This window comes from Macrosteles quadrilineatus, unplaced genomic scaffold, assembly GCF_028750875.1.
Source record: "Macrosteles quadrilineatus isolate MER2022 unplaced genomic scaffold, UCM_ALF_1.0 Scaffold_2__2_contigs__length_208266976, whole genome shotgun sequence".
In the NCBI taxonomy this organism is placed as follows: domain Eukaryota; kingdom Metazoa; phylum Arthropoda; class Insecta; order Hemiptera; family Cicadellidae; genus Macrosteles; species Macrosteles quadrilineatus.
The window spans coordinates 38,492,932-38,506,437 of NW_026542595.1; the positions used below are offsets into that span (position 1 = coordinate 38,492,932).

At 33.0% G+C, this 13,506-nt stretch overlaps 1 protein-coding gene across 1 annotated transcript in view; it reads right to left on the reverse strand.

Annotated features, from left to right (window-relative positions):
* LOC128987204 (ras-related and estrogen-regulated growth inhibitor-like) overlaps positions 1-13,506 on the reverse strand; it is a 149,337-nt gene that overhangs the window by 109,001 nt on the left and 26,830 nt on the right. Inside the window, exon 3 of the mRNA XM_054407949.1 lies at positions 9,728-9,784. Within this exon, the coding sequence (XP_054263924.1) occupies positions 9,728-9,784 (57 nt within the window). The remainder of the gene's footprint in view (positions 1-9,727; positions 9,785-13,506) is intronic.

The following is a 13,506-nucleotide window of genomic DNA, read 5'->3' on the forward strand; positions in this document are numbered from 1 at the left end:
ACTTGTGTGGCGTACGAAGGAACAATGAATTTTAGTTTGATTTAAACGCATAAAGAGGCATTACTAAAAAAACCCTTTAGGTACCGGTAACTTCAAAATTTATGGTTCTTGCCTAATGACCACATGCATGGTTCTTGCTTTAAGTTTAAACTTTTGACCATCTTTGATAACATTAAACATAAATTAGAGTTTTGTTAGTGGTTTTTCTAATAATTTTAATAATTCAAGTAGGCCCTAACAATTTGTTTCTATGATAAAAGGTTAGGCTATTGTTTATAGCCTACTGGATACTTGCAAAGGCAAATGTACATCTATATAGCCTATAATACGCCTACACAAAATTTGTCCACAGAACTCTACTGCCATTTCATATACAATTTTGACCATTGGTTCACGTATTTTTGGAAAGAGTATGTCGTGTAGGTGTGCAAACTGTTCCTAAATTTTTGCAAAGCCACTGTGGTCATAAGAAATGTTGCATCAAAAGTCGTGTCTCAACGCGGACTAATGGAATTGACATACTGCATTCCAGGCATAACTACAGGAAACCTAATGTCAGCGGCTGGACTCAAATGAAAAAAAAAAAAAAAACTCGCAAACTCTTTTGCAATACATGTCCGCTCGGTCTATTCTCAACATTTAAACATAACCTCCGGGGAGGCTATCTACTGTATTAGACCAAATTTCATTAATAGTGGAGGTTTACATTAAAAACACATTAGAGCTGGGAATATAGGCCTAAATTGGTCATGTTATCTCTAATCTTTCATCATACAATAAAATTGGTTTGATTTTTGATGCAATTTAACAATCCCAATTAATGCATATGGTCTGATAAAGACTGTAAGACTCAACCTGGCGAGGAATTGATATATTTGTATAAAAAAGTAGTAAGTGTCAACCTCAGTCACATTAGAAATACATGCGAACCTGCATTGGCGATTATCTAGGTAACCCTTTATTAAATCCTTAAAAGGGTGGTTTACTAATTTGTTAGTTATTGTAAATTCTCTCAATAAATTCAATAAAAATTAAGTTTAAGATTTTCAGTGTCATATTAACAAACAGCTTTATTTCACCGTCATTTAACCCCCAAACCATAAATTCATTCCCACGAATGTGCGTCTACGTGCATAAACTTTGACAAATTTCATCACAATCAGAGCGTTATTATGCTCATGTTATTGCAATGGCTTAAGTTTTGGGCATCGGGGACCCTAAAATTAAAATATAGAATTCACAAGCTAAGCTACCGTACTTTTATGTTAGGTTACTTGACATTTTCTTTAGCCTACTCTGCAACCAAAACCTTGTTGAAACAAAGTTGGCAATCTTCGAGGACCATTTCTTTAAGAAAGGCAGTTTTTATGTATGGATCCATACTTCACTTCTACCTCACCGCTAACTGGCATCATTTGTAAACAGATTGACACAATTTATAGCTCTGTAGCTACCATGTATGCTTCGCTGTGTTAAAATAATTGTTTAAACCATTGCATCTCCTGCCAGGTGCGAGATAAGGTTAATAATAGGGTTTTTTATATAAGAAACGCCAAACTTACCTAAGTTAAACAAGTTTCTAGGCTACTGTAAGTCCTGCTACAAAAAGTTCAAGCTTAATGTAAGTTTATTGAACATAGCCTTAAATGTTTTAGTGGCTTAGTTACCTAAGTTAGGCTAGTTTTCAAGCGTTCGACTAAAACCTGACTGAAGTAAGTTAAATTCTTAATTTCAAAGAGGCTAGGCTACAAATATATTTAAATAAAGTAACTAACACAACTTTTACAGAGCAACTGAAGTAGGCCTAGCTTAAGTTAGTAGTCAAGCGTTCGACAAAAACATTAAATCAATTTAACTTAACTTAAGCTACGGTTAACTCATTTGTCAACTTGAGAGTGATGTTTTGGGGTCATTATGGATATCAATTATGTTTATTAACAGAATAACCCACTCATTCACTATTTATGGCCTTTTAGGATACTTAAGTTACTTAATTGTCCCTTGTCTAAAAATGCCACCAGTGTCGAAATTGAAAAAAGGGCACAGACTCTATTAAGTTATTTGACAGTTCTAATTGATAAGGCCTACCGACTGGTGTCTACAGTCGTATACCGGTATATGCTAACTTAACTTAATCCCATTTAAAATGCGCTCTGTCTCCAAATTAAGTTTAATCTGTTCGACCAACCTAAGTTACAACTCCCTCATTTGAACAGAAGTGGGCCGTAAAAATGTTGGGGGTTTAGCCCTAACTTAACTTAATATTTCTTAGGGACTTAAGTTAAAATAGGTTAAAAGTATGCCCCTCAATTTAAAAACATAATGCTATGGCCTAACTTATATAAAAATTAATTTGTTGCCTAATTTAACTATGCCCCTATGCTAGAGCATAGCCCAGTCTAGGCCTCTAAGTTAGAGGCCTAGCTTAACGTACCTTCTACATTAGATTTTATGTAGCTAACTTATGTATTTTAAAATTGACAAGACCTATTGTATTTTGTAGTTACTTAACGGTCAATAAAATGTCTTATTTTGTACTGAATCTATGTTTGAGAGTGGATAGGTACCTAACCTAGGCCTTTATTGGTACAGTAGTAGTAAGTTACCTTGATCTGAAAAAATGATGGTCCAGTACAACTGACACTGACAACTGGGTTTCTTATTAGGATTAGTCAAAGCGTCAAAGCTAATAAAATCTAAAGAGTGATATCTGAGAATAGATGTTTACAACATTAGTTTTTACATTACCTATTTTTAATGCAATGAATGAACTTAACCCTAAACCCTAGTAGTAGCCAAAAGCCAACTTAATTACGGTTTCAATCATAGAGTAAGTTGAAGAATTTAGAGAGGTAAACTTAATGTAACGCATGATAAAAAAAGTTTTTAATAAAATAAAAGCTTAAATCAAGGCAAATAAATAAATAAATTTACTAAAAGAACACAACAAACAATTTTGAAGTTTTTCACTGCTGACGACGGACCGGACGGACGGCTGATTTCGCTAGTCAAATGAACAACTAACCGAGTAAAAAAACGTGTATCAAATAACTAACTTTATTGAGTTAAGTTAAATCGAAAGCATTCACGAAATTTATTGGAATATAGTTTATTAAGAACTACACAAAAAAATAAATCCGTGGTACAAGAATCAGATTTTTTAATGCTGTAATAAAAGAGCCTTTTATTAACATATTTTTAGCATGGAATTTTTATAGGCTGACAGTGAGGACTTCACTTCGTTTCGTCCAATTATTTTGATGGGGTGCATTCAATATAGGCTCGCCCATGTAACCCTTATTTTTTGTTTTATCTAAGACTTCAAATTTGACTAAAGTTGGTGAAATATTTGTGCTAATTAGTGTAATGCAATTGCTAATAATTTTAATATTTCTTTCTACTTGTAATCTTTAGTACATCCAAAAAATGTCTATTTACTCTTTTGTTTGTCCTTAAGACGCTAGACACGAGCCCTTGATTGTTTTTCACATTACTTCAGGCTAGACCTAGGGGTTGTGGCATTATCACTTAGAAAAAATACATTGGTGGTTTGGTGGGATTTGAACCCGGGACCGAAGTCACGTGCTCTAACCACTACACCAGCTCGCTCCCACAATTAATTCTTGGGGCTAACGAACATTTTGATGTTGTGTTAACTAAATTAATCGTATTCTGTTTTGTATTTATTTTCGTTTGGCGTACTAAGTGTATTGTGAAATATGATTACTGTTACAGTTTTTACAGTGGAACTTGCTGAATATTTGTAATACTATACAGGGTGTCACAAAAAAGTGTGATGGGCTATACAGGACCTAATTCTACATGCAAAATAAGTCAAAAATGAAGAATAAATCTTTTTGGATTTCGGCTTAGTTTAGCCGTAATACGCCATTTTGTTTTTTGGGGAAAATATTTATTATTTCAAAATTCCTTTGAGATATTTTTACGAAACTTGGCAAAATTGTTTACACTATAGTAAGTAACATTTATAAAAAAATATATTATTTTAACTTTCCAAATTTCAAAATGGCGGCCGTTTGAATTTTTCAATGACAAATTTCATAAAAACCGGTACCTAAATCAAAATTTTGTAAGACACAAAAGTTTTAGTATTTATTATGACAAATCCAACAAAATAAAAATGAATAAAATCGGTTCATAAATAAAGAAGCTGTGTTTATTTTAGTAATTTAGACTGAAATTATTAATATTAAAATGTATTAAATCTAATGTAATAGTTTATGTAACGTATTAAGTAATTTCAGTCTAAATGACTAAAATAAATACAGCTTCTTTATTTATGAACCGATTTTATTCATTTTTGTTTTGTTGGATTTGTCATAATAAATACTAAAACTTTTGTGTCTTACAAAATTTTGATTTAGGTACCGGTTTTCATGAAATTCGGCATTAAAAAATTCAAACGGCCGCCATTTTGAAATTTGGAAAGTTAAAATAATATTTTTTTTTATAAATGTTACTTACTATAGTGTAAACAATTTTGCCAAGTTTCGTAAAAATATCTCAAAGGAATTTTGAAATAATAAATATTTTTCCCAAAAAACAAAATGGCGTATTACGGCTAAACTAAGCCGAAATCCAAAAAAATTTATTCTTCATTTTTGACTTATTTTGCATGTAGAATTAGGTCCTGTATAGCCCATCACACTTTTTTGTGACACCCTGTATATTCTCTTAAAAGTAAAACAATTTTTTTTAAAGCCACGAGTTACGTTAACAAGTAATTTTAGATAGACCGTTGTTAAAATTCAGGGTACAACTTACAAACCTTAAAGAGTGCTCGCTCGCATTGAAATACTGCTGGAAAGTGAAACCATGCGTAGTGCACTATCTGCAGTGGTAGAGGTCGCCGACCGTCAGATCTGCGATAGCCGCTGATATGGACATTGCCACCTCGCTATACAGTCACAGTACACGCAGCTTTCGCCTCCCTGTATCCACGTATATCATACTGAATACAATGCAACTAGGTGTATACGCATAAGGGCGACCGTGCAACACTAAGCCGCTTTATCTGAAGTGTCATCGTACGTGGCTTTGACTGTGGCACAGGGTAAGAAATTCAAAATGAACAGCATCGATTACAAAAATCGATGTTAATAACAATCGATGCAGAGGTAGTAAAAAAGTCGTGATAACCTGTTGATAAAAAATAAATTATGATATTGAAATTTTGTAATCTCATCTTAACTAACTAATTTTAAATGTTTTGAATTTGGTGAGTATCTCACATTACTCAGAGACTCGCATAAAAAATACTGGACCATATCAAGTGAAACTTTACAGAAATATGACCAATATTACTACCCCTAAAAAATATACCACCATTTTATTTTGAAACTCTCTTACGCACTACTAACTTCCAAAACTGCTATGTTATTTACAATTTACACATTTAAATTGTAATTTCAAACGGTTAATAATTTCATGCAACAAGGTATAAAGAACCCCATTGCGCTACTATACTCTTCCTGGTGCAATGCACGGTCATAGCAGATAGTCATCATATTTTATCAATGTTGACATGATAATAAACATTTTGAGCATTTTAAGCTGGATCTCTACAAGTGTTTTGAGGTTTTTAAATGTTTATTTAATATTAAGTATAGTTAAACGTTAAACGTGTTAAGTATTTAAGTAGTTTTAGTTTTAATTTATGAAAGAGACTAGTAAAACGATGAACTATATCATTGACTATATACCATAACTTTATGGTTCACCACATTCACCACATAATCTGACAATCTAAAACATAGTCAGGCATTGTGTGAATACCAAATCAAATAAAAAATAATATTTTCCAATTTCCAACGTCTTTCAAGCGACAATCGAATTAGAAACCGCAAACTAAACGGCACTTCTCAATGGTAAAGAATGCTCGAGAAAGTTAATTCCCTACTGAGGTTAGTTTCTAACCACTACTAAACTACTCACTGCGCATGAAATAGTTCAAAAGAGCAACTTTTTAACGAGAGAACAGAAGAGAAAATGTGGTTCGGTCAGACAGTTATGGCTCTATTAATAGTTGCCATAGAACACCTTGTTACAGTAAAACAACGCCAATCTCTGCGCGGCGATTGCGGGGGTGATTTGTAACAGACATGCGCGGTGGATTAGTGCGTCGTCGTAGTGTTGTATAAGAGAATGCTTCACTGCGCCAATGATAAATGATTGATGTAATCACAGGATTGTAGAAATACTCTAAGAACAAGAATTCATATTATTCTTGATATTTGTTTGGCGCAACATTTTCCACTCTTAGAAGCACTGATACTCAATAATCAATAATCAGTTTTGAAAATAATCATAAATATGTACAGCAGAAAATAATTATCTATGAACATGTGGAATTTAAATACAAGCAAAGATTTCTTAATAATTTAATTAGCTTTTTTAAAAATACTCAGGACAATTACATTACTTCTCAAACGTAAAAGTATTATTTTCGGAAAACAACGACACAGTGCATCTGGTGTAAAATACACCTTGTGATCTTAAATGTTTTCTCTCCTAAGAGTCCTAAGGAAATCCAATCACATTCAAACATTTATTACTTAGTTAATGTTGACCTGTAGCAAGCCTAATTCATAAAAGTAGTTTTTTTTATCATGCATGAGAATAGGCAATTAACGAGTATAATATGCGTATGCCTCTACCTCAACAGAAACGCGTTGGTTGTTTTCACTGAAGATGTAATATAGCCCAATCATAACATGATTTTCATGCGTCTTTCAGAGATCCAGACTCAATACTGAATGTCTGTCATAGACAAGTTGAGCACTAAATTGCTTGTAACCATTACGGACATAGTAACATAATAAAACCCATCCCGATAGATTAATTAGTTTATATTATTTTGTCATTGCTTCTTAATAATGCACAAAAGACTAAAAACTATAAGTTTGGTTCTGTACATAGGAGGCTCTATCTTTTAAGACCCACTATACTTAAAACATGTATTTGGTAATGTAATAAAGAAAGCTGAAGTATTCCATCAGTGATTTGTACCTTCATCACTGTCGAGCCGCGGGCAAAAGACACCTAAAACTCATCAGTTTCATAATGGATGGTGTGAAGTAGCAAGTATTGAGGAATCCATTAAAAACCAAGAATGGTAATCGACAGAGTAAGCACAAATACTAATTAAGGCACTTTCTTGTTTGACAAATGGAACCCAATGATTGATCTTGGTCTTTAAAATACGCCTCAACATACAACTGGATATTTGCTAGCCCCTGGAGGAAAAATGCATTTTGAATCTTTCAATGCTACTGAAAAAATTCGAGGAGTCATCGTCCACTTGAAAGTATTAAGTATTCTGGACTAAATCGCAATCACCTGTATAAATATCACAACGATAATTTGACCGTAACGGCTGTAATAGCGTGGTGTGGCGGACCGGGCGTCAATTCATCATCTGCTCGTGTATTTCCAAGTGAAGACCGGTCATTTTCCACTCGGAAGCTGTCGGACTAATCACCAATACTTTACAACCCCGACCTACCTACAGGTGTACACTGTACAGTCTACAGTCTACAGTCTACAGCAAGCGAGACGCTGATGCACCTGGTTTGCATCAGGAAGAACGACGCGTTAGGAAAAATATTACCTGAAAGCAAAAAAATACGTGAAAAAAACACTTATATAATAATATATTTACACTTATACTGTTTACTCACAAGACGGTAAATACATATAAAAGATGGTTGTTAGTGGTCAATTTCGATTGGACAATCAAGACATCATCAGACCCAATAGGCAAATACATGTATTTACCGCCTTGTGAGTAAACAGTATAGGTGTAAATATATTATTATAAGTGTTATTTGTCGTATTTTTGTGCTTTCGGGTAATTTAATAACACGTACGATGCTGATAAAGAAGTTTTTAAAAAAATATTATGCAAAATACGAAATAAGGTGTATCATAAATGAATGATGATTTATTCGATGAAAATATACTAAGCTGTATGTGTGTGGTAGACACGCTTGCTTGAAGCAAAGGGTTGTCATTGGTCCTAGATGAAAATACTTTATTAAAAAAACAGTCAAACCTATGTGTTACTTGTATTACTGTTGGAACGATCCGTTGCAGTATAGATCAACCATAGTTATTCCGTGGAGTTGATAATGGAGATGAATGTTCTCTAGATTAGAATATTTATTTTTTAAAGATCCATCATGGTTGAGTGTGTAGAACGTTTCAAACAAATAACACGGAAAATAACGATTGCAAACGAAATACAACATTCAACAGTAACCAACCATACTCTAACTGTACCCGAGATACGCCGAAGGTAGATAAGTTGAGATGGATTTTATATAGCTAAAAATTCTGACCTAGAGATGTGATCCAATGTCACACTACGAAACATCTGTAATTTTCACTACTGAAGATGATCTTAGCATTGATACTAGAGACATAAGTTTGTTTTGTTATTTCTTGTAATCTTGAGGTCAATCTATTAAAAGTTAAAAAATACGTATCCATATAAAATTCTCCGTTCTTCCGTATAAAATGTAGTCTGCAATATAAGACTACACATGTGTAATCTTATATTGCACAATTAAAACTTTTAATGTTCACTAGAATATGCATAGAGAGAATATACGGCTAAACTAAAGACAGCTCGAATTCATCTATAAGCATCACTTAGGTTAAGGTTATCATTGCTGTTCGATTAGACAATCATATACATTGTGCTCGCGGTTGAACGAAATGCATTGTTATTATATTAGGATTGGTTCGATGTGACCAGGGTCAGACGGAGGAGCCTCATCAATGTGGAGCAAAGGTTAAGTATGGTGTACCACAAGGCTCTGTTCTGGGGTCTATTCTTATACCAACATTAATATAACGGCTCATTCAAGGATATGCAAATATTATCCCCACGATCTTTAATAAACGATATTGTTCAACCTCTTGCATTTGCAATGTGGTTGAACATAAATATCAATGACAAAGATTTTTAAAATTGTTGTTTAAACAGCTATTTTACTAATCGGTTTATTAAAGAGCAGGTGTGCATGTCAGGAGAATGCTACTTTATACAATTGTCAAAATACATACACACGATGCAAAGGAATTCCGCGTACTTTAACTGCAACATATCATACGATACACCAGTAGTATAATTACAAACTGTCGATGTTTGGTAAGACGCTTAGCCAAGATGTTTTATGGCTAAGTATGTACATTGTACATATTACAATATGTACAATGTAAGATATTGTACGCAGCCATCACTTGATTACAATCATAGGCAAATTCGTCCACTTGAGATGGCCTCTTTTTAAAATTCTTGGAAGATTCACAACTTTTATGTGGGTACTTTATACTATATTACAATTTAAATAAATAGTCTTAGGCATATTTCGATGAGTATGACTGACTCGACGCATACATTGCCTTTATTAGGCTATTGCTTGGGACTGTTGAAAGTATTTTGTACGTTGTGATTGTTTATGTTTTACACTAAATAGAAAACCAGTGATTTAGCATAAATAAAATTAATACAATTGGTTTTTCTAATGTCTTTTTTTGTTTCGGTAATAATTAAAATAATTCCATGCCTTATTGTCCGTAACAATCTTCCTGCCAGCAAATAAATTGTGACTGTGCAGCCAGCATTGCTACTGTATTATGGTTCACATACAGGGTATAATAAATTGTTATAGCGTCACCATAAACAAATATCGCTACATACCTGTGGTGGAGCTGTACTCGCCGATGTATCTCTTCGTCAGGTAACGGACAGTCACAGCTGAAACACAAAGTAAGAGTTAGTAATATAATTGTAATAACAACCTTTTTCAGAGAATGATTGGTTTAAGTGGAATTAAACATTTTGTATATTATAAGCAAAACATAAAATAATTTTGATTTGAAGTGTATGGTTGATGATTGCAATAAAAAAGTGGATTAGGAGGTATTACAACATATTTATTCTTAGCCGATTATATAAGATTGTTATATCGTAATGAAGACACATTATTAGTCATTTCAATCATCTTTCAAGGGATGTTAGTGGCATGTGGTTCATGTATCCATTAAACTAAAAGATTGTAAAACACCCACACGATTGAAATGGCTGTTACTGAAAAATTATCATCATTCAGGGACTAGTCAAATCTCAACTTTGTCATAAATTAATAATTTGTAATTATTCACGAAACCATGTAGTTTTATTATTGGTTAATAATCAATTTTAACTACCCTACACATTCAGACTCGTGTCTTTAGCTTGGTCGAGAATGAGAACCAAAATTTTCTGTCATTTTGTTTTCAGTATGCCTATCTGTACGGGTTGCAATGAGGATAACATATTTAAAACCTACTTTATATAAATGGATACCGTTTGGATACAAATATGGTTCAAGAAAATAATTATTTTTGTTAAGTTTTTTACTTTGGCCACTGTCTACAGGATTATTAGGCATTTGTAATTTATTTTTAAGAAAATACTGCAAATATTTTAAAATACGTGTTGAGTTTATAGGAAAGCCAGTTAATGGAAAAACACATGATATGAAGAAAACTATGCTGTTTAATCAAATGTATAAAATACAAAAAAGGGTAAATTTTGCTTATATTATGAGCTTTACGATACACCTATAAGATGTCTTGAAAACGAATCAAAACCTAAATGTGTAAATAAAGGCCAGCAACATCTCGTAGTGGGAGTGATATGAGAGCGTATGTTACACTACTGATCACAGTGTTGTCTACTCAGCACCAAGCAGCAGGTGCGAGATGCAGCGTTTACGGACAGTGAAAGTGATCTTCAACTTCCTCGACAACCGGTCAACGGAGTCGCGGTCAAAAAACTGTATTTATTGGACAAGTCCAATGTTAATAGGTTTCTTGCTGAGTCAGTCGCCGGCTGAGAAAAACACGGGTCCAGTGCGGCTGTAACTAATGTTGACATAAGACAATAATTTTGTCGTTAATTTTATACACAGTAGTTTAATGCGCCTTACTGGTTCGTGGTGTTTCTAAAATTATATCACGAAGAATTTATATATTTATAAGATACACTTTACAAAATATATAAATACATTACCTTATTAATATCGTGCACATTGGGTTGATATTTAGGTTAATCAGTATTTTATTGTCACTAACTCATTGGCACCGCCGTATAATGCAAATTAAAATGTTTGTATTATATTAAATGAATTTGATAAAACAAACAATGAAGAAACATGACAATTAATTTTCGATAATCTTCATAAATCAACCTCAAACATGGATGTTCCTTACGTGTGTTTTGTAAATGCAATTACATTGTATTCTTCCGGATAAAGACTTTTCCTTTGTCTTTTCCAGTATTTTTAAAATAGTTGTTACTTAGTGTTTAGACATTTGAATGTTTCTACGGCTTAAAGAAAAATACTTCTCTTCCTCTATACCAGAAATAAACTAGCATAATAATATCAACAAAATCAAATTAATAAAATAGACTAAAAACTTTTGATTATATTCAGATATTATATACAATCAAAATTGAATACTACTACAGGAAACAAACAACTAATCTGTGATCCAAAATGTCTAAAACATTTACTTTTAATTTAAACTACTAATTATTTTGTGTAATAACAATGGTCAATTTAATACTGCAGCCATTATAATTTTCGTGAGTATAAATACGTGTTCAATGTAACTTCTATGGAACTTTAAGTAACCTATTTAATTACCTTTCACAGAAAAAAAACTACATCAGTTTGGAACTAGGTTAATGTGTCTCAAAAGGATAAGATTGACGATTTCTGTTTTTTACGAGGTTAGAAAGTGATTGATTAAGCATCTACCGGAGACGTAAAATATCCATTAAAAGTGCAGGATGCCACAAATGAGTTTCATCATGTTCGAAAAAGGTTAGGGTTTCAACGAAACTACCATGAAATATCAATAGATTTATTGGAATTACAATCAAAACTAACTAAAACTAACGACTCTTTTTAAAGATAAATTTATGTTCTTCTTTGTTATTTTAAGAGTAATTTTCTAACATGGTTTGGTATGATTTTAATAAAAAAAACCGCTTTAAATACAAATGAAACGTTAATATTAAAATGTTAAAAACATAACAAAACATTTTTCACAATTGAATCTAAGTATGTTAATTGGTCATCACCATTAATAGTCATCAAGAACAGATGGAATCATTAAATTATATTACAGGCAGACATATGTACAGTTGGACTTAACTTAATTTTAAGCAGCCCGGGTTTTGAAAGTAATTAATATGTAAATATTTACATAGATGATTTATGAAAATTTAAATATCAACCAAATAGATGTTCATTAAGTGATTTATCAGGTTACAAATAGGGAGTCTGGTGACTACCAATTAAGTCACAGGCCTATAAACACATATATGTTTTCCTTCTTAAGAACTAATTTGGTTAGAATTTTGAAAATAAAAAACCAAAGAAAAAAACTTTCAGAAAAATTTTACAGATTTATGTCGCAGAATATGCCATAAGGCCATTCAGTTATCCTGATACGCAATTTGACATACTTGTATTTGATTAAAAACGGCAAAATTGTATTCAGATTGACTTTAATAAGCCCTTCAAGTAATTTAGCTGTGCCTAATCCAAGACGACGTGACGCGGTGACACTTATCCTGTAAGCGACATTGAGCAATACCAAAGTGACACATGAAGGCCGCAACAGCTGGTCCTGGCAGATACCAGACATTATCACACTTGTAGCAATCAACGCCACTCGTCACTCGTCACTCGACACTCACACATTAGAGTGAGGCGATGAAATGATTGATGGCTCTGACTGTAATGGGCCTGCCATTTGATAAATGATTACTGTCTCAAACAGTGTCGCAACTACAACAGGTAGCTTCGCAGACGCGGGAAATATTATCTGTTCACACGAAAAAACTAAGTTATTAAAGACTTTTGCATAGTACAATGAAAGAGGTCCACAAAGCTAGAGGGTATTGAAGCAGGTAAGATACGTGAGAGTTGTTAAATGTCTATGTTATTGACCTGTGTGCTAAGTCTTATAACTCGTTGATGGTTACCACTTGATGATATGATACATATTGGCATAATGCATACATTGGCGAAGATAAATAAACAAATAAACCGTATTTTTATATCTAAACACGCTTGAACTATTAAGACGAGAAATTAGGGATGACAAACACAGCACATTGACTATTTAACATTCAGTGTACAGGGACAATTGTGTTCTATCTTGCTAATACACCAAAATTACTCTTGTAGTTCTACATTATACACGTCTTACAAAATACACGCAAGTCCTAAATTTGCACTCATATACCTAACTTGAAAGCATGAACTCAACTAATGCTGTTATACTCTGAGCTCAACCACACCCTTATAACAACCATGTTCTTACCAACTTAAACGGAGTATGTTTTATCTATGGTTGCAGGAACATTTACCCTAAAAACAGGATGAAGGAAACTGCTCACACGAGATAGCTCTACAAGAA